The following is a 22,317-nucleotide window of genomic DNA, read 5'->3' as shown; positions in this document are numbered from 1 at the left end:
TTTCCTCTCCCTTTTTAAAGTTATATTTTAGGTGCTATTATTACATTATAAGGGTTATTCTAATAGGGCTGATTATTCAGCACTGGAAGATAAGGAAGGACTTTTGTGCTTTAGTATGAATAGCAAGTCTCAAAACAGGGCGCCTGGGTGGCTCAGTCGGTTAAGCAACTGCCTTCAGCTTGGGTCATGATTCTGGAGTCCTGGGATCAAGTCCCACATTGGGCTCCCTCCTAGGCAAGGAGTCTGCTTCTCCTGCTGACCTCTCCCCTCTCATTCTCATTCTCTCTCTCTCTCTCCCTCTCTCTCTCTCTCTCTCTCAGATAAATAAATAAAATCTTAAAAAAAGAAAGAAAGAAAGTCTCAAAACAGAGAGAGATTAATGTGAGAAAAGATGCTTCTAACTGACCAAGCAGGTGCTTTTTTAAAAGGGCTTGGAGGGCACCTGGGTGGCTCAGTCGGTTAAGCATCTGACTCTTGGTTTCAGTTCTGGTCATGATCTCACAAGTCGTGAGATGGAGCCCCCCCACCTCCACCGCTGTTGGGCTCCCTACTCAGTGGGGAGTTTGCTTGAGATTCTCTCCCTCTATCCCACCCATGCTCGCTCTCTCTAAAATAAGTAATTCTAAACAACAACAATACATACAAAACTTTAAAGAAGGGGGAAGCTTGGAAGTACAGTACTTCTGAAAGAGGCACAAGCTTTGGGAGGGCCAGAACTCCCAACTTTTACAGAAAAAATTATTTCATTAAAATAGTGATTTTACATTAAAAGAAGTACCCATATTCTCTGACATTACTGTAAGTTCTATTGCCCTAGGCAAGAGCCCACATTTGAAGGCGGGTTCAAGGCGTGCCAGAACAGTCTCCTCCCTCCACCTTCTTCCTCCTTTCTCTGAGTCGCTTGGTCTCCTCCCCCAGAGGCTTGGTCTCCTCCTAGATGGCAATTAGAACTGACAACCAGCTAGCTCTGCTTTCCAAAGCAGATTTCTGCATTCCCAGCTGCTGGCTTCAGCTGCTGACGGGACTGCCACCTTTTCCCATCTCCACAGCCTCAAGAAAAGAAAGAGACTTCAAACTTTCCAGATCCCTTCCTCTCGTAGGAAACTGTCAAGCACAGGTAAGAAATATCATTCCTCTTTATCTGGAAATGAGGCATGGTTTAGAAGTTAGTAAGCTTAGAAAAGCGTTTGAGAGCAATTTCAGTCTTCTGACACCACTATGATGGGCAGGGAGTAACAATGTAGGGAACATAGCAAAGTCGGAGTGGAAACTTTTTGTCTTTTAACAACATTGGAGTGTATCACTTTTGAGCAAATGTTCTCAAACTGTTTGGTCTTGTGACCTCTTTCCACTCCTAAAAATTACTGAAGACCCTGAAAAAGTTTTGTTTCTCTAGGTTATTTACTGCATTGCTGTCATTTACTGTATTAGAAATTAAAACTGAGAAAATTTTAAAATAGCGACCTTTTCATTTATTTTAAAATAACAGTAAGCACATCATGGGTTAGCATAAATAGCATTTTAAATTATAGATAACTATATATTTTTAAAAATCTACTCTGAAGAGTTACATTGTTTTTCATTTTCATGAATCTCTTTATTATCTAGCTTAATAGAAGACAGCTGCATTTCTATCTGCTTTTGCATTCAATCTATGCGATATCACAGAGAATGTAGCCTCTGGTAAACTGTCCTGTACACTCCTGAGAGAATGAGGTGAAAAAGAAAAATTATAACTTGGAATTATTATGAAAATAGCTTTGACCTCATGAGCACCTTAAGAATCACTGCTTTAAAAAAGTAGGGGTGCCTGGATGGCTCAGTTAAGCATCTGCCTTCAGCTCAGGTCATGATTTCAGGGTTCTAGGATCCAGTCCTGCATCGGGCTCCCTGCCCGGTGCGGGGGGGGGGGGGCTCCGTGCTCAACTGGGAGTCTGCTTTTCCATCTCCCTCTGCCCCTTCCCCTTGCTCTAGCTCACTCTCTCTCAAATAAATAAATAAAATCATAAAATAAAATAAAACAAAACAATAAAATAAGCAAGCTCCTCTTCAAAGGGAGTCTCCACTCTGAATCCATGATTCTAAAAGCAAACAAAAAATTTTGCCGGAGATTGATAATCTTAATGGAATCTGCATCAACACCCTTAGCCAGGCTATAGTTGTACAAAATTATAGCATTCCCCAGGAGAATTTTATTTCACAAGAAGGAAAGGGTTGAATAAATATCTCTATTTTGAAGTACGAATAACAAAAATTAGGACTTCCTTAAACTCCTCTTTTCTTTTTGCCTACATCCAGCTTTTTCAAGTTCTATTAAATCTTCCTCCACAATATCTTTTTTAATCTGGCTTGTTCATAATATCCCTACCTGAATATTAGGAATTCTTATGTGAATTCCTACATGAATTCTTACAGTAGTGTCATAGCCTGTCTCTATCTTTTTCATAATGCACTTGCCCACTCAGTAATCTGCGTTCCTATTGTCTGCGAGATTAAATTCACATTCTTCCGGGAAGCCTGGCTGGCTCAGTCAGAAAAACATGCAACTCTTGATCTGGGGATCCTGAGTTTGAGCCCCACATTGAGTGTAGAGATTTCTAAGAAAAATAAATGTGCTTTAAATAGATAGATAAATAAATAAATTCACATTCTTCTAGTGCCTTCCAAAGCCGTAACCCCACCCTACACTGAGTTCACTGCAGTCCAAAAAATGGCCTCTCAGTCCATCCTTCACCACAACATTGTTTTAATGGTCACATAAATGTTCTTCCATCTCCTTTCCCATCCATTCAAATCTTAAACATTCTTTAGGTTAAATTCAATTCTCATTTTCACACAAGGCCATTCCATCTACGTCCATTCCCTTTTGGCTGTTTGTTCTGAGTCTGTATTTAGCCGTTGATTACATATACACCTTTTATCATTAACTGCCTAAATTTTTGCCTAGGTCTTCTTCCATCCTACCTCTGCCACACGCACATGCATATATTCATAAAATGACAACATTTTCTCTCTCTCTTTTTTTAAATGACAATATTTCCAAGAATGAAATGATTTCTAGAACTGAATAGTTAGGTTTTGATCTTGCTGCTATCTAGATGACTATGGGAGTGCCTGGGTGGTTCAGTTGGGTAAGCATCTGCCTTCAGCTCAGGTCATGATGCGGAAGTCCTGGAGTCCTGTCATCCAGCCAGTGATGCGCGGGCTCCTTGCTCAGCAGGGAGTCTGCTTCTCCCTCTGCTCTCACCCCGATCATGCTCCCTCTCTCTCTCAAAATAAATAAATAAAACCTTAAAAAAAAAAAAAGATGACTACATACCTGATTTTAGTGAATTAGGTAATATGCTTTCTCATTACATCCCATGCCTATGCCACAAAATTGTAATTCCACAGCAAGAATAAACATGATTGCTTTTCAAATTTAGGACAATTTTACTTTCAATCTAATTGTATGTTTTTTAACTCCTACAACTTAACAACACTGGCTATACAGTAAATATTCAATCAATACATGTTGTATTACAACTAGGAGGAAGTGGTTATGAGGATATTTGCTGCATATAAATGATTCTATCCTTGCAGCCTTATCTAGAATCTAGAATTACAGAATGCTGGAGCTGGTTAAGACCTGAAAAATTAACCATTCACTTCTTCTGTTGAAATGAGGAAACTGAGACCCTCAAAATTAAGTGACTTGCCCCAGGCAAGATTGCAAACCCTGTGGCCTAATTTCCATCGTGATTTTCTATCATCCGCTAGCCTTTGGCTAGTTTTCCAGGTCTTGTATAACTAAAATGGTTTTTGTTTCAAAGAACCAATTGCCACTGCATATTCCTGGGAGGATGGTTCTGAGGTGGTTTGTAACTTTAAAAGAAGAAAAACTCAATAATCTGAGAATTTTAGATGAAATATTCAAAGCATCTTTATCTAATGGGAACTATAATTTTCATAGACCAGAGTTAAGAAAGCAAAGGAACATGGATGATGAAACAAGAGGAAAATTGAGGGGAGGAGTAAAAAGAGGCACAACACTTGTAATCATAGATGTATTGAGATCTAACAAAAAGAGTGGTAAGAAAATCAACACATGAAATAAGAAAGCACTAGAGAAAAAAAAAAGAGGGAGCTTATTGGAGAAGTCACTCTATTTTTAATTTTTTTTTTTAAATATTGGAGAAGTTACTCTAATTTTAAAATATGTTTCAGGGGCGCCTGGGTGGCTCAGTGGGTTAAGCATCTGACTCTTCTTTTGGTTCAAGTCATGATCTCAGGGTTGTGAGATCCAGCCCTGCATACGGTTCCTCCCTTAGCTTGAGGTCTGCTAGGGATTCTCTTCCTTTCCCTCTCCCTCTGCCTCTGCCCCTCTCCCTACGCCCTCTCTGTCTCTTTCTTTTTCTCTCTCTCTCTCAAATAAATAAATAAAATCTTTTAAAAAATAAAATATGTTTCAGATTTTCCTTCTCCTTCTCATTGGCTTTCAGATGGAGTAAAGGTTTTAAGACAGAAAAAATTCTACCAGTCCCTTTACACACTGTTGTCATGGCAACACAGTTTATCATAGCAAACATTTATTCATTTAACATTTATTGAGCTCTTCATGTGCATAAACTTCTTCCGGATGTTGAAGATTTAAGAAAAAAAGGACAATTCATCATAAAGAAACTCAGATGGAAGCTGGGAAGACCTATTTGTAATCAAAATAATCTTATTTGGCATAGTAAGAGCTATTTGAGAAGAGGTAGATGGGGGGGGGCACTGAGGAGAGAATGATTAAGTAGAAATAGAGGAGTCAGGGAGGCTTCCCTAGAGAAAATGTTGAGTGGGGACTTAAAAGATGAAGAATGAAGGGTTTGGCAGGCAACAAAAGCAGGAAAGGTATGGTCTGGTAGGAGAAATGACACTGACAACAACAGTATGTAGTCCGGGAGAGTCTCGAAGCAAGATAACCAAGTCAAGGAGTATTAAAATAGAAGATACTGGAAGCTATGAGGGCTGGATTTAAAACAGTGCTGGTGGGCAATCAGAATGGCTAAAATTAACAAGTCAGGAAACAACAGATGTTCCGCAAGGATGCAAAAAAAGGGAACCCTTTCATACAGCCGGTGGGAATGCAAGCTGCTACAGTCATTCAGGAAACAGTATGGAGGTTCCTCAAGTTAAAAATAGAGCTACCAGGACGCCTGGGTAGCTCAGTTGGTTGGGCCGCTGCCTTCGGCTCAGGTCATGATTCCAGCGTCCTGGGATCAAGTCCCACATCAGGCTCCTTGCTCAGCGGGGAGCCTGCTTCTCCCTCTGCCTCTGCCTGCTACTCTGCCTGCTACTCTGTCTGCCTGTGCTTGCGTGCGCACGCTCTCTCTCTCTGACAAATAAATAAATAAAATCTTAAAAAAAAAAATAGAGCTACTGTAGGACCCAGAAATTGTAGTACTGGGTATTTACCCCAAAGATACAAATGTAGTGATCCAAAGGGGCACCTGCACCCCAATGTTTATAGCAGCAATGTCCATAATAGCCAAAGTATGGAAAGGGCTGAGATGGCCGTTGACGGATGAATGGATAAAGAAGATGTGGTCATATATACAATGGAATATTACTCAGCCATCCAAAAAAAAAAAAAAAAAAGAGAGAAGAAGAAATTATACCATTTGTAACAACACAGATGGAACTAGAGGGTATTATACTAAGTGAAATAAATCAATCAAAGAAAGACAATTATCATATGATTTCATTCATATGCGAAATTTAACAAACAAAACAGGATCACAGGGGAAGGAAGGAAAAATAAAATAAGATGAAATCAGAGAGAGAGAAAAACCACAAGAGACTTAACTCTAGGAAGCAACTGAGGACTGCTGGAGGGGAGGTGGTTGGGGGGATGGGGTAATGGGTGATGGGCTTTAAGGATGGCACATGATGTAAGGAGCACTGGATGTTATATGCAACTGATAAGTCACTAAACTCTACCTCTGAAACTTATACTATATGTTAATTAATTGAATTTAAATTTAAAAAAAGAACTTGATTAGTCATTAAAACTAATTAATTATTTTTTAAAAAACAGAGCTGGTGGAGAAGGAGAGAAGATATCAAATTCTAAAGATATTTCTGAGTTATAATCTATAATATTTATGAGGTAGCTTAGACAAAGGAATGGAGGACTCCCGGGTTTCCATTTGGGACAGGTACTTGGGCATGTTTTGGAAAGTAATTCATTAATATATCCTGCACTTGGACTGTGGGTCTGGAGCCAGAAACTGAAATTTGCAAGTTATATACACCTCCCCCCCAACTAGCTACCACCCTCTCTCTATGCTTCAGAGCCAGACTCCCTAAAAGAATACTTCATATTTGCTGTCTTACCTCACATCCCATCCTGCCCCACCCCTTCTGCCCTAGATCTTTGTCAGCGTGCCTCTGCTCCCTCCACATTCCCCACTTCGACTCCTTAACTTCTTTTTTTTTTTTTTAAGATTTTATTTATTTATTTGACAGAAATCACAAGTAGACAGAGAGGCAGGCAGAGAGAGAGGAGGAAGCAGGCTTCCTGCTGAGCAGAGAGCCCGATGCGGGGCTCGATCCCAGGACCCTGAGATCATGACCTGAGCTGAAGGCAGAGGCTTCAACCCACTGAGCCACCCAGGCGCCCCTCGACTCCTTAACTTCTTAACAGCCAAATTCAGTGAGCAAGTTTGAGCCCGTCAGTTTCTGATCTCAAGCAGTTCTTCTTTAATTAGCAATAACCGCGCCTCGGATAAACCTCATTGGCTACGATACTGCCACTGCGCAAAGCTCAAGCAGTTCTTCTTTAAAGCTCCTTTCTCCCTTGCCTTCTATCACTTCTCTCCAGTATTTGCAAAACTGAACACATTTTCTACTTAAGCCTGTCAGTCTCTTTTTTCTTAGTTATAATAAGGTAACCACTCAACAAACTACCCAAGCCAGCAACTTTGAAGTCATCTGCAGTTCCTCCTTCCATTTGACCTACAACCAATCAGCTAAAAATCCTGCAGGTAAATATCCTTTCATCCCCACAGAAACTACCTTAGTTTACAGCTTTATCAACTGGTACTTTAAGTCAAAATTACTTCTGAGGTGGTTTTCTGGCTTCTGTCCAGTCTTGCCCATAGAATCCATCCTCTACACCACTGCCAGGGAGAGCTTTTTAAAACATAAATTTGATCATGTCTTTCTCCTACTTAAAGGAAGTCAGGTGTTTTTTTTTTTTTTTCAGAAGAGCAGTTCAAATTCTTTAGCCTATTTAAGTAAGGCTTTTATTTTTTTTTAAGATTTTATTTATTTATTCATTTGACAGAGATCACAAGTACGCAGAGAGGCAGACAGAGATAGAGGAAGGTAAGCAGGCTCCCCACTGAGCAGAGAGCCCGATGTGGGGCTCGATCCCAGGACCCTGAGATCATGACTTGAGCCGAAGGCAAAGGCTTAACACACTGAGCCACTCAGGCGCCCCAAGCAAGGCCTTTATAATCTGACTCTTCTTTGGGAGCTTTTGTCAAACTGAACTACACAGCAAGTTGCATTTTATGTGAATTGAACTAGGCGTAATCAACTCATACAATATAAAAATAATACTCTTACTTTACAGGCAAAATGAAATATGTCAAGTCCCCCAAATTAGTTTATCTAGAATGACACAATTTCAGAGCTGGTTCGTTAAGTGAGTTGTGAACTGTTAACACTCTTGACACACCTAAGTGTCTCTTATACCTGACAGAATTAGCTACTTCCATGTCATTATTATGTAAGCTAGGCTATTCTTTAAATATCCCAGAAGTTCTTGAGATGTACTGGTTACTGTGACACTGTTTTTTAAATGTTCGCTATTCCTGGGGCGCCTGGGTGGCTCAGTCGGTTAAGCATCTGCCTGTGACTTGGGTCATGGTCCCATGGTCCTGGGATGGATCCCCATGTCAGACTCCCTGCTCAGCGGGGAGCCTGCTGCTCTCTCTGCCCCTCCCCCCCACTTGTGCTTTCCCTCTCTCTCTCTCTCTCTGTCTGAAATAAATAAATAAAATCTTTTTAAAAAGTTCACTACTCTTATAATTTTAAATATTTTATATCTGATAGTAATGCTATCAAAGTGCTGAGGAGTATGGTTACTGCTTGTGCTGAGAAGCACCTCCAGATAAATAAGTTGGAAAACAGGTGCAAGAAAACAATGGTAAAAGGGCCAAAGTACAATCATGATAGAATGTGTGGAGAGAGCACTACGCAAAGCATTATTTATAATATTGAAAAAATTGAAACAAAGAAAGAAAGCAAGAATACACTTGGTTGTTGTAGATTTGTGTACTCCAAGGATATCTCTTTACATATATTTCTATTTATTCCCAGGGAAAATTTAATCTTGAACTTGTAAGATCTTCAAAAATGCTTTTCTTCTTGTAAAATGAGGCTGCATTTGCATTAACTACAGTAAAAGGGTCCAAATAAGCCATGTTCTCTCAGAATTCCCTGCTTGCTGGCTTTTGCTCACATGGTTCCTTCCCTCTTTGTGAAAGCTCTTCCCCTGGCCTTGAAAATGCCTGTCTCTCTTATAAGCCAACACAATTATCATGTCCCCTAAGAAGTCTTCCTCAACACTGCCAGGCAGACGGAGGATCTCTTATAAATCCAGCTCTTATAGCATTCATACTGTTTTGCAATTGTTTATATATTTGTCTTTCACCAGACTCTGTGTAATTGGAGGGTAGGTATTATGTTTTGTCAGCTTTCCAGCTCCATCACTGCCACACAGTGCATGCTCAATAATTAACTGATGATTTCAAATATTGTGTAATGTTATTTTTAAGGTAACAGTATCCTCTAAATCTATTCACTCATTGACTGAATACTGCCTGTAGTAAACATAAGTAATTTCATCCAATTCCTGCATGTACTACTTAGTACTTCTCAGGTAAATCATTTTCCAAAAATATGAGGGCGTTACATAATATTAAAGTTTGTAGAGAAGATCACCTAGCCGTTATTTCATATGCTTGTATGTTATATATCTGTATAAATTTGATAACTATCCACATTTGTATGTGTATAAGGATAGATTAATATAATATAATTATATAAAAGGATAGGATAAAGGATAGATTAATATAATTATATAATAGATTAATATAATTAATATAATATAGATTAAACTGATGAATAGCCACCAACCGACAAGTGTCTTGGGTTAACTTAATTTGGATTAAGTTTTTTAACTGAGTTTTAATTTCCTGCTTCCTCTACCATATATATCTGGCCTCAGACTATGCCAGAAAAATAGTCGACCCAGCATACTACCTAGGAGCTTCGACTTAAATACCTCTATAAATACCAGTGACAACTGTGACCCAAGCACCTGCCTTAGAGTTAGAGCCCCAACCATAACTACCCTCAAGAACCCAAAGTACTGCTGAAATCTGGAGTAGAGGCTCTTAATCATTTCTGTGCTGCGGACCCTCATGGGCAATCCGAAGTTTATGGACCCCTTCTCAAAATAATGTTTTTACATGCATAACATTACATACTTAAGATTATAAAGAAAACCTATTATATCAAAATGGGGTTATCAAAAAATTAGCAAATTTTGTTATAGTATATGTGTGCTTCCTTATTAAAACATAAATCACAAAATCTACTGGTAGGACCAATAACTTCTGTATATTTCAAAACAGAAAGGAGTTTAAACCCTATTTCAAGATCTCAAGATAATACAATAGGAAATATGTATTTCTATTAGTGACATTACAAGTATTGCTATTAATACGTTTGTTTCCTACACCATAATGGAAAGAACTGCTAAATTTCCATTAGAAGTTGGTGAAAATAAATCTGTAATTTTTTTCACATCCACGTTCAGAAATTTCCCAGATAGAGAATCCTTGCTTCACAGACACAGGTCTGGAAGGGTACACACTAGACTGGGTGGGGTGGAGTAGGGTGGGGCGGAGGAGAAGAGCAAAAAGAAGTTTTAACATTTTCAAATTCTAAACTATTTGTTGTCGTTTTTTTATGGAAACATTATATATTTATGTATTCCTTGTGGAAAAAGCATAGTATAACTCAAACTCCAGGTCGAAAGCTCCTGCTGCATAGGGAGGAAGAGGGCCACCAGATGCCAAGCCCTTCAGCCTCCCCCCACCACGACCCCCACCACCCTGCCCTCACTGCTGGGAGGAAACACCGTTTGTGTCATTGTCTCACCTTTAGCACTTTGACAGTGAAGTCACAAACCTTCAATCTCCTATGCACATGAACCCATTGGTTGAAAGACAGAGATAGAGCCAATCCACAGTTAAATGATAGGCATCCTGTGTTTATACTGATAATATATTCCCCCAAGATACTAGGACAGTATTTCAGTTCAGTAGTGGACCACTTATCTACTCTTTATAACTCTGTCTTATGAGAAGATGCTTTCTAGATTCCAAATATCTTGATGGTTTGCAAGAGAACATCTGAACGTGTGGGGGCACCTGGGTGGCTCAGTCAGTTGAGCCTCTGCCTTCGGCTCAGGTCATGATCTCAGGATCCTGGGATCAAGCCCCATGTCAGGCTCTCTGCTCAGCAGGGAGCCTGCTTCCTCCCCCTACCCCCTGCCTGCCTGCCTCTCTGCCTACTTGTGATCTCTCTCTGTCCAATAAATAATATTTTTTTAAAAATCTTTAAAAAAAAGAACATCTGAACATGTGCATTCATAGGCCAAAGACCAGAGCATTTATTAAAATGTCCAACGTGTTCATCGGCATACTAGGTGATACATTGACTTTTGAATTGGGAGTAGTACGAGGCAGTAAGTAGTAAAGGGTTCTTTTTGTGTAAATGGAACAACCACTACCTTTTCACAGATGATGCTTTGCTTTCATTAGGAATAAAGATGGCTACTAACCCAGTAGAAGACAACTGCATCAACTTTGTGGGAATGAAATTTATTGACAATACACTTTACTTTGTAGGTAAGCCTAAAGCCATAGGCCAAATAAGGGTTCAGATAAATGTATGCAGCTAGAAAAGATGTGTGAGGTGAACTCTTAAGTGCTTCTTTTTCTGTCACCAAATTCCATTGTAATACTAATGATGCTCTTCTCTGGAAAGAAAAAAAATGGGCTTCTAGAAATTAGCCACAATATGTCCCACATTCTAGCACCTCATCCCACCACATGTCCTGGCTCTTTAGTTAACAGTAGCCAACTCATAAGGTGGCTTCAGGTGCACATCATGAAAATCCCACAGAATTGGGCACATTCAGGGAATATAATTTCCCAAAACAAATGGGCAAATCATATAAGAAATACCTTACATCTAGAGTTCTGTGAGTGAGTTATGCCATTTTATGTAAATATATTTGAAATATAAAAACAGATTCTAATGATTAATCTTTGATGGGCAGTTTGGCTTCACTTGAAAGGCTGGCTTCATGTGAAAGCGTCATAGAAAGTCCCTAGGTGACTTTCCACTTAAACAATCAACTTAAGAGTAAATCTATCGTTTTATAAAACTTCCTTTTAACTGAAAATTTGAATTTATAAACCCTGTATATAGGTCTTATATCTAATTTACCTGAGAACACATTGAGTCTAATGAGCTTCATTTTATGGGACCTTTGGGATGATTTTATATTATCACTTGTGGAGGCCTATAAAGGCCATCATTGGTAAAATAGTGGTTAAATATTGGAGAGTGACAGGAGAGTAATGAAATGGTAGGGCAAAAGATATTCTGAATTCAAATATAGAATTTAACATATTTTGTTTCTCTTTTCTCCCCTTTAGCTGAAAATGATGGTAAAGTATAAATTTGTTTCTCTATCTTTGTAAAATAAGTAACTACTTTAGAAAGCATCTCTCAGACACATCCATATCATCACTCTCAGCTGAGAGAAACTGGTACGGTTTCAGTGTATTTGAGAGGCGAATCTTCCCACAGAGGAATGTGCGCTCCATAGCATTGCCCTGGAATAAAGATGACCAAAAGGGATACAAAGAAGAACTTCCACCAAAATATGCTGCTTTCTACATCTTAGGAAATGCTCTAGCTCTTAGAATCTACAAAGTAGACTTCACCTGTTATACAGATCCTGAGATTAGCAGGAAGTTATGAATTTTCTGGAGGAAAAAGGGATTGAAGAAGAGAATTGTCCAAAATCATGAGAATCCTCCTTCTTCAATCCTCTTTCTCAGAAATGCTTTGGGAGGAAACCTCGGAGGCTCCCAGGGGGCAGAGAATTCTGGAAATAGAGGAGATGGGGAAGGGTAGAGCAAGCAGAGCTGTGAGGCTGAGTCATTGAGTCTTATTAAGATGTGGATGCATCCACTCCTCGTCCTGGCATTCAGGTAAGATCATACCCATGTCTGGTCTGTGATCCTCTAAGAGACTCCCAGATTATTAAAGCCCTTTAGTTTCTCATGCTTTTCCTTAAAAATATCACTTTTCCCATTCTTAAGGTGACCCTTACTGGACTAGAAATAGAAGATAGCTTCTTTTTTGGAAAAAAAAAAAAAAAAGCTTTTTTTTTCATGTTTCTTTTATTCCCCCAGCTTTATTGAGATATAATTGACATATAACTCATCGTGTTTCTTAAAGACTCCCCTACTCTTCTTGTATTTAATTCAATACATGTTGGCATCTGTATCCCAGACACTGGGTTAAGCAGTAGGTTACAATGGTGAACAAAACATGGTTCCTATGGGAAGAAGCAGGCACATCACAAAGGCAATTGGAATATGGTATATCGAGTTAACAAAGGCACAGGATGCTATGGGAACACATAGAAGGGGCACCTAATTCAGTCCATTAGATTCTGGGAGGGACATTTTGAAGGAGGGACAGATTTGAAGAGTGAATCGGAGTTAGCCAGGGAAAGTATTTGAGACAGGAAGAAGACCACATGCAAAGGCCAAGATATGAAAGGAAGCATGGCACCTATGGGGAATAAAAGTAACTTAGAATGGGAGTAGGGGAATGGAGTGAGAAGAATGATAAATAGGGTGCAGATAAAGAAGGTTCTCTTATTCCAAGATAGGGAATTTGGATCTTATCTTTGGGATAATGGGGACTCATTAAGCACAATTTATATGATCTGGAATACAGAGTAGTTTGCCATTAAAAAAAGAAATCCAAAAATACAGTAACTGAATAAGATAGAAAATGCTTCTGTCAAACACAAGTCCAAGTAGGTAGTTCAGGATTAGTATGGCTAGATAACGTCTGATGATGTTGAGATCTCAAGTTTCTTCTCTCGTTATTCTGGCATCCCTAAGCTGTTGAACTCACTCACATACTTCAAAGGCTTTATCACACTTCCTGGGTCCATATCCCAGCTGGCAAGAAAGGGTTCAAAGTAGGAGGAAGACAGCCCCATTTCCTTGAAAGGCTCTACTTGGAAGTCATACACATCAATTTGTACTCATTCCATCCATTAGAATCTAGTCGTGTGGCCACACCAACTTTGAGGAAATCTGAAAATATGATCTTTATTCTGGGCGGCTATGTGCCTCATTAAAATTCAGAGATATCGGGATCATCTCTCTGAATTTTAACTTTAATTAAAAGTGAATTATAATTGCTTCTGGCTTCAGTATAAAGAATTGAGGTGTGGACCAAAAGGGGGATGCCGATTACGAGGCTACTGCTGCAGTCTCTGTAAGAAATGACGGTGACATGAATGAAGGTAGGCACCGTGGGTCAGTGAAGAGCTGTGGAGCGATTTTAGAAATACTTGGAAGAATCGACAGGACATGATTGGGGCTAGATTTAGGAGATGGAGAGAAAGACAGAAGAAATGATGGCTCCCTTTTTTCACTTAGGCAGTTTGTAGCATTCCACTAAATAGGAAACACAAAAGGAAGAGCAGGGTACAGAGGTATGTGGAGCAAAGAGGAAGACATAAATTTAGTTTTGGATCTTATCTGTGGGACATCCTAGTGGAAATGTCCAGGAGACCCTTGGACATATGGTTCAGAGCTCAGGATGAAAATCTGGGCTAGTTATATAGATGCGGGAGGCTTGTGCATAGAAATGGCATCTGAAGCTACAGGAATAAAAAGACAAATCAGAGGAAATGTGTAGAGGGAAAAAGTAAAAGCCAAGGACTAAACTCTGAGGAAATACCTACATTTAAAGGATGCAGTAGAAAAATAAAATAGTAATAATCTGGGAGTACGTTAGAGGATCACAGGCCAGACATGGGTATGATCCTACCTGAATGCCAGGTAAAGTAAAGAACAGAGCAGAGTAACCAAAGAGGAAGGAGAAAAAACAAGAGAATGCCACAGAATCCCAGGAGAGCCTTTCAAGCTAGAGGTCATGGGCACCCTGCTGGATTTTGTAGCCTTGAAAACCAATGGCTGGAAAGTCTGTATTACATTCAGCAACAGGAAATTAGGCGACCTCCTCGAAAGCAGTTTGATGGAGAAATGGAGGCAGAGGGGAGAAATGGGTGGCTCAGTGGGTTAAGTGTCAGACTTCGGCTCAGGTCATGATCCCAGGGTCGTGGGATAGAGCCCCGTGTGGGGCTCCCTGCTCAGCCAGGAGTCCACCTCTCCCTGTCCATCTGCCTCTCACCCAGCTCATGTTCTCTCTTGCTCTATCTCAAATAAATAAATAAAATCTTGAAAAAAAAAAAAGAAAAAGAAATGGAGGCAGACTGCAATTAGTGGAAGAGCAAATGGCAAGGAAGTGATACAGACAACTCTTGCCAGAAGCATGACTATTAAAAAGAAGAGAAATACATGGCCAGCTACAGAGGGGATATTGTTGATAGAGAAATTTTAAATCTCAAAGTGAAAAGAGCCTTATGTTTTTCTTATTACAAAAATAATATGCTATTATAAATAATTTTTAGGCAATGAAGTGAAGAACAATAAGAAAAATAAAAACATGAAAATAACCCAGAAATAATCATTGCTACCATTTTGATCCAATAGTCCCATACATCTTTCAGTACATGTCATACTATACCTAAGCTGCTTTTTCTCATTTAAACACACACACATATCTTTCCATGGCAATGAATAATTATAATTATATTTAATTCGTGATCTTCCATAGTAAGGGCCTCTCAAAATGTTTTTGATTAATCCCCAATTAGCATCATTTAAATTGTTTCCAGTTTGTTGCTATTGTTAACAATGCTCCTACAAGCATTTGGGTACTGAAATATTTATGCATTTGCCTGATTGTTTCTTTAGAATAAGATCCAGGAAGTCAAATGGCTAGGTTGGTAGAAGACAGAGGATGATTGGTAAATCAAGGTTTCAGTAGAAGACACATATGGAGCACAGAAGAGGTCAGCCCAGGACACCAGAAGGGGCACTTTTTCCATATTTTCCCTTGGTGACAAGAAGGGCAGTGGAAATAACTGGGGCTGCCATAGTTACACTTGTAAGTGGAGTGGCAGGAAATCATCTGCTGAAGTGAAAGCAGAGGTGACGGTGTAGAGAGCCTTAGGAGACAGGAGAAGATTTGGAACTGCAGGTCTGGACTACAGAAGAGTACTGAACTGGAACAGGAAGGAAGTATTGACAATCGGTGAATTTGTGACGACACCAATTTGTACATGTGTATAATTGTTCACTGGCAAATCTCGGCAGCCAGGTTTGGGGTTTTGTAGTTGGGGGACAAATAAATTCTGGATTTAAGATACTGGCAAAAGGGTAGGTAAAATGATGAGCCATGAGGTCCAGGCTGCATAGAGAAGAAAAGGAAGAGAGGAAGAGGTTAGACAGGGAGAAAATGTAAGAGGCAGGGGGACTCTGAAGTAGAGGAAAAGCTTAAGAAAGCTAAAAGGATGGGAGATTGTGGTTAGAAAATAGGATATTTGACTATAAGACTGTAGAGGAAGAGTAGTTCTGGGTGATAACAAGAAGTGGGGTGTGCTCTTGGAAGTGGGTTAGAAAACACCGTGCAACGTTGCCCTGGATGCTTGTGTACCAGAAGATTACGATTAGTAGCTATTGAAAACTGAAACATATAGTATGCTTATTTGTAAATTTAGAGGGGAAAAAACATATTTTTAAATGAAATTTAATGTGCATTGTAGACAACCTGGAATCCGATTACTTTGGCAAGGTTGAACCTAGACTCTCTATCATACGAAATTTGAACGACCAAGTTCTCTTCGTTAACGAGGGCAATCAACTAGTGTTTGAGGATATGCCTGATTCTGACTGTACAGGTATTATCTTTTTAATACATATTTGTAACATAAAAGTGATAAGCTACTTCTTCCCATTCTATTTAACTACCTCTGTTTTTCTATGATAGTCCTAATTCTCAGAGGAAAAGTCCTAGGAGCAGTAATAATTTCATTCACAGGAAACTTAATAGGGTATTCCACAATTTTTTTGGCAGGGGTGAAAAATTGATGCAATAAAGATATTGCTAAGGGTCATGCTGTGAGCCTACATGTGGATCACCAATTCCTTCACTGTAATTGCATTAACTCTACAGGATCTCTACATGGACCCTTGGCACCTGCAGCTTAGAGCTGAAATTGCTGACGGCATTTTCAAAACTCAAAATTAAAAATAAATACACAAGCATTTCAAGTTCAGTCTGTCTTACACCAGAAATTTAGAGTGCCTTACGAAGGGAATCAGTTCACTGGGCCTTCCCAAGGTCTAAATTCCAAATATCAGAGTTGACCTTAACGTATTTTTTTTAAATGTTCTATTTAGCATTTGAAAGTTAAAAACAATCTTTTAATGAACTCAAAGTATCTGTACAACCGTCAAAAAGTTGCATTTGTGTTATAATACATACTGTGAATGTGTTTTAAAGTTAACTGGCTGAATGTGAGAGCAGTGATAATGGGTCTGTTAAGGTTTAGCCTTAGGCTAACTTCCATAAATACTGATTTGCAAAAGCTCTTCTAACTTCTCATTTATTAATGTTTGTTTCAGAAAACGCACCCCATACCATATTTATCATAAATATGTATAAAGATAGCCTCACCAGAGGTCTGGCGGTAACCATCTCTGTGATGTGTAAGAGAATGTCTACTCTGTCCTGTAAGAACAAAACTATTTCCTTTAAGGTAAGACTGACTTGTTTGAGTCATATTTGTGTGCAAAATTTAAAAACCCCAATACCCTCAGTCCAAACTTTTATCTAGAACAAGAATAGCAAGAAGCAGAGAAGCCTTAAAATGGATAGTTACTAATAATTGTCAGACTCTCTAACTTATTGCAATCACATCATAGTTTTTCTGAGCCTGCTGTACGGAGGCACGGGCACAAGACTTGTTTCAGAACCCGGGTCTTCTGAATAATCAACCTATAGATAAAGTAAGAATATAGAGTACAGACATGAATTATCAATATATATTAAAGAACAGCTTGTGGGGTGCCTGGGTGACTCTGTTGTTAAGTGTCTGCCTTTGGCTCAGGTCATGATCCCAGGGTCCTGGGATAGAGCCTGCATCAGGATCCCTGCTCAGGGGGAAGCCTGCCTCTCCCTCTCTACTCCCTCTGCTTGTGTTCCTTCTTTCACTGTCTCTCTCTCTCTCTCTGTCAAATAAATAAATAAAATCTTTAAAAAAAGAAAGAAAGAAAGAAAGAAAGAAAGAAAGAAAGAAAGAAAGAAAGAATTTCACCTTTAAAAAAAAAAAAAAAGAATGGCTTGTGACTTTCCACAATGAGTCCTACCACACAGAATGAAGCCAACTGTCCTTCTGTAAGCCTTCTACTTTGTAAATTATGATGATATTTTGATCCTTAATTATTTCGTTCCTGCTTCTTAGCCTAAATCTTGGCTATATCCTTCCGCTTTCAATCGATATATGTTATTTTCTTATTTATTTTTAAGTAAATAAATAAATTTTAACATGGGACTTGAACTCACAACCCTGAGATCAAGACTCAAGCAGAGATCAAGAGCAGATGCTTAAACGACTGAGCCACCCAGGCGCCCCATTTATGTATGTTATTTTTAAGTTCTCTCAGACTTACTAGTGCACTTGGGAGAGGATCAAACTAACGGATGTTACGTCAAGCTTACCTTCCCCTGGGTTCAGATTCAACTCCTCCTGATGTAAAGAATACCTTAGGCTCTTGGAGTACTCAAGTTTCGCCAGGTAGGGCTTTCTGAATTGAGAGTTCCCCAAAGTCACTGGGATTGTTTCCACATCCATTTGTTGGGCACCTTCCCTATGACAGCTGTAAGTAGTCAACACTAAAGCCAAGGAGAGTTCCTGCCCCAAGATTTCCTTGCCTCTGTTCTGGAATAGGGCACTGAACTAGTTAGAGTTCACCTAGTCTACCTATCCACCCCTCCACCTTCAACTATAACTTTCCACACTGGGTTTGAACTAAAAGGTTTCTCTCTCTCTAGTATTTCTACAGCTTTTGAAGTGTTAGCTAAGGATGATTTATCACTTATACATTAGACTTTAGCTTAGTCCCAAATTGGCTCCCCCAGGTTGGGTCTCCCTAAATTCTGGTATATCATGGACAGCTGCAGATGATCTGGGGTGAGCTAGTTTGTATTGTCATCAGTTAAGGACCCTCCTGGTTGACAAAGGACAAAGGTCAAGAGTTAGAAGTATAAATTCCACAACTGACTGAGAAGTTTGGAGGTACCCCTGCCCAGATTCTTTCAGGCATCTTGGGAGGATGCTGGAATGCTATTTTGGGTGTGGAGGTCTCTCTATCAGTCCTTAGGATAATGGTAACCTTTGCTACCAGGGGGTCAAAATTAAGCTCAAAATGTCTGCTAGCTCTGGGATTAATATGGAAAGAAACTTGGGTGGTCCTTACATTTTTCTAGTCCATCCTGAAAAGTAGGTATGATGTACTCATAGGAAAAGTGCAGGCCATACTGTCAGTTGAGTGACCAGCAGGATTATAGTTTCAAGTAACCTAGATATGCTTGAGAAAACCTTCTGTTGTTACTGAAGGACACAGGAATCACCATTTGGTTCAGGGCAAAGCCCAGCCAATTTCAGGATAGAAATTCAGGACTACTGCAGGACTAGAGTACTTGGCAGAGAAAAAGTGCTATCTAGGGGGCGCCTGGGTGGCTCAGTGGGTTAAGCCGCTGCCTTCGGCTCAGGTCATGATCTCAGGGTCCTGGGATCGAGTCCCACATCGGGCTCTCTGCTCAGCAAGGGGCCTGCTTCCCTTCCTCTCTCTCTGCCTGCTTCTCTGCCTACTTGTGATCTCTGTCAAATAAATAAATAAAATCTATAAAAAAAAAAAAAGTGCTCTCTAGGCCAATAAGCAGGGTTAGACTGGAACAAAGGACGTAACCCTGTACAATTCAGTCCCAGGCTCCACGGAAGAAAGGAAGCTGAGATGCCTGCCACTTTCTGCCTCTCTCACGTTTGGCTCAGAAACAAGAGCTAGCCTATGCCTAGGGGCGGAGGTCATCAATGTCTTTAGCTGTGAATGGTGGAAGAAGACAGGAACTCACCATAGCCCAAACAGCTGGTCTCTGCTAGAATTCTACTTCCTCTTGACCAGATATGGACTCCACTGGGAGAGAGGAGAAAAAGAAGCTCTCCGATGGGTAAACTGGGAGAAACCTCAGGCCTAAACCTGAATGTGCATCAATGGCGGGAGAAGCCAGAGTAAACAGGGAGAATAGATGGATTAGGAATTAAGAGGAAACAAGATCAGTATTCTTACACTGAAAGGTTTGTTTAACTTTTGAGAATAAAAACTTCTTTTTTTTTTAAAGATTTTATTAATTTATTTGGCAGACAGAGATCACAAGTAGGCAGAGAGGCAGCCAGAGAGAGAGGAGGAAGCAGGCTCCCTGCTGAGCAGAGAGCCCGATGTGGGGCTCGATCCCAGGACCCTGGAATCATGACCTGAGCTGAAGGCAGAGGCTTAACCCACTGAGCCACCCAGGCGCCCCGAGAATAAAGACTTCTTTAGCTCTGTGCAGTAATATACTTCAAAATAAACCACACAAATTCAAATTGTTTATGTCCTTAAAAAATTAAACAATATTTTTGGGGCGCCTGGGTGGCTCAGTGGCTTAAAGCCTCTGCCTTCAACTCAGGGCATGATCTCAGGGTCCTGGGATCGAGCCCCACATCGGGCTCTCTGCTCGGCAGGGAGCCTGCTTCCCACCCCTCCTCTGCCTGCTTTTCTGCCTACTTGTGATCTCTCCCTTTCAAATAAATAAATAAAATCTTTTTAAAAAATTAAATAATTTTTTTTTCTCTACAGGAAATGAGACCTCCAAACAGTATCAACGACGAAGGGAATGACATCATATTCTTTCAGAGAAGTGTTCCAGGACATGATGATAAGATACAATTTGAGTCTTCATTGTACCAAGGACACTTTCTAGCTTGTAAAAGAGAGAAAGAGCTTTTCAAACTCATTTTGAAAGAAAAGGATGGAAGTGGGGACAAATCCGTTATGTTCACTGTTCAAAACCCCATGCTAGATATTAAAATCGCAGTTTGAATTTTCTGACTTTCTGTCTTTCAGAAAGGTTGTAAGACTTTGAGCCTGTACTTAGAGTAATGAAATAAAGTGAATAATGGTCTCAAGACATACCACTAAGAAATGAATAAGAAGGGGCACCTGGGTAGTTCAGTTGGGTGAGTGCCCAGCCCTTGATTTCGGCTCTGGGCAAGATCTATTGTGGGATGCAGCCCCCCTTGCATCTGGCTTGCATACTCAGCACAGGATCTGCTTGAGAATTTTCTCTCTCCCTCTGCCTCTGCCTCTGCCCCCGCCACTGCTCGCACACTTTCTCCCTCACTCCCTCCCTCTCTCTCTCAAATAAATAAAATCCTTAAAAAAATTAGTAAGAAGATTTCACAAAATTGAACTAACTCCTTCTTATCCAGGTTAATAAAATATTTGCATAATATTAAAAGAATGTATAGTTTCAAAACACATTCTACATCGTTAGGTGCAACACAGATGACACTCAACAGAAGTGCTTTCAATCTTTTGGGTTACTGTCCTAATGATAAATGGATGCTGATAGCTGAACTTTCTAATGTTTTAATTAAGAATATCATTAAAACCAACAAGACTTTGTAGAGACCACTTCACTTGACTAATTTCTGCATTTCTTCCAAAGTCAGATTGATCCTGAATCCAGCAACATATAACAAAGCATTATACACTCTGATCCAGTGGCATTCAGCCCAGGAATGTAAAGATCATTTAATATCATAAAATGAACTAATGTAATATACCATATTAATAGATAAAGGAGGGGCACCTGGGTGGCTCAGTTGGTTAAGTGTCTGCCTTCAGCTCAGGTCATGATCAGGGTCCAGGGATTGAGTCCCACATCGGGCTCCCTGCTCAGTGAGGAGCTTGCTTCTCCCTCTCCCTTTGCCATTCCCCCTGCTTGTGTTCTCTCTGTCTCTCTCTCATTCTGTCAAATGTATAAATAAAATCTTTTTTAAAAATAGAATAAAGGGGGGTGCCTGGGTGGCTCAGTGGGTTAAAGCCTCTGCCTTCGGTTCAGGTCATAATCCCAGGGTCCTGGGATCGAGCCCCGCGTCGGTCTGTCTGCTCAGGGGGGAGCCTCATTCCTCCTCTCTCTTTCTCTCTGCCTGCCTCTCTGCCTACTTGTGATAAATAAATAAAATCTTTAAAAAAAATAGAATAAAGGATAAAACCACACAGTCATCTCAATAGATGCAAAAAAAGCATTCGACAAAATCCAATTCATAAAAATTCTCAAGAAACTTAAAAAAGAAGATAACTTCTTCAATGCGAAAAAGGACATCTATGAGGGATGCCTGCGTGGCTCAAGCAGTTAAGTGTCTCCTTCAGCTCGGGTCATGATCCCAGGACCCTGGGATTGAGGCCCACGTTGGGCTCCCTTCTCAGCAGAGAAGCTGCTTCTCTCTCTCCCCCTTGCTCATGCTCTCTCTCGCTATCTCTCTCTCTCTCTCAAATAAATAAATAAAATCTTTAAAATAAAAAAAAGCACATCTATGAAAAATCTACAGCTGACATCATACTTTTTAAAAATTTCTATATAATTAACATACAGTGTTATATCAGTTTCAGGTATACAACATAGTGATTCAACAATTCCATATACGACTCAGTGTTCTTCACTCTAAGTGTATTCTTTATCCCCATCACCTATTCCACCCATCCCCCCACCCTCGTCCCTGGTCACCACCACTTTGTTCTCTGTACTTTAGAGTCTGAACTTTTTTGGTCTCTTTTTTCTGTGTTCATTTGTTTTGTTTCTTAAATTCCACATATGAGTGAAATAATGTGGTATTTTTCTTTGACTGACTTATTTCACTTAGCATTATACCCTCTAGATCCATCCATCCATGTTGCAAATGACAAGATTTCATTCTTTTTATGGCTGAGTAATATTCCA

The 22,317-nt window shown here is 39.8% G+C and overlaps 2 protein-coding genes and 1 non-coding gene across 4 annotated transcripts in view; 1 reads left to right on the top strand and 2 right to left on the bottom strand.

Moving 5' to 3' along the window:
• The window catches only part of LOC116855584 (testis-expressed protein 12), a 105,189-nt gene that overhangs the window by 43,240 nt on the left and 39,632 nt on the right, over nucleotides 1-22,317 (bottom strand). The window lies entirely within an intron of this gene.
• On the top strand, nucleotides 946-20,502 carry IL18 (interleukin 18). Of its 2 annotated transcripts, none has more exons than XM_032838425.1 (6): nucleotides 946-1,117; nucleotides 10,866-10,952; nucleotides 11,769-11,780; nucleotides 16,037-16,171; nucleotides 16,899-17,032; nucleotides 20,172-20,502. In XM_032838425.1, exons 2-6 carry the CDS (start codon nucleotides 10,874-10,876, stop codon nucleotides 20,412-20,414), a joined length of 603 nt encoding a protein of 200 aa, XP_032694316.1. In that variant the 5' UTR covers nucleotides 946-1,117; nucleotides 10,866-10,873; the 3' UTR covers nucleotides 20,415-20,502. The 2 variants fall into 2 exon arrangements, with proteins under 2 accessions (XP_032694316.1, XP_032694317.1); XM_032838426.1 differs by lacking the exon at nucleotides 946-1,117 and adding an exon at nucleotides 6,948-7,010.
• On the bottom strand, nucleotides 6,656-6,791 carry LOC116855621. Its single transcript, XR_004380403.1, has one exon. It is a non-coding gene; the product is annotated as a U4 spliceosomal RNA (small nuclear RNA).

The sequence above is a fragment of the Lontra canadensis genome, unplaced genomic scaffold (genome assembly GCF_010015895.1).
Source record: "Lontra canadensis isolate GAN:19392208 unplaced genomic scaffold, GSC_riverotter_1.0 scaffold104, whole genome shotgun sequence".
Taxonomy (NCBI): Eukaryota; Metazoa; Chordata; class Mammalia; order Carnivora; family Mustelidae; genus Lontra; species Lontra canadensis.
The sequence above is the reverse complement of the archived record's forward strand: the minus strand, read 5'-3'. Positions and strand labels throughout refer to the sequence as shown.

Coding starts and splice junctions, on each gene's coding strand:
- IL18 (XM_032838425.1), top strand. CDS start 10,874: ATGGCTACTAACCCAGTAGAAGACAACTGCATCAACTTTGTGGGAATG. Junction 16,172..16,898: donor GCCTGATTCTGACTGTACAG/GTATTATCTTTT, acceptor TGTTTGTTTCAG/AAAACGCACCCCATACCATA. Junction 17,033..20,171: donor ACAAAACTATTTCCTTTAAG/GTAAGACTGACT, acceptor TTTTCTCTACAG/GAAATGAGACCTCCAAACAG.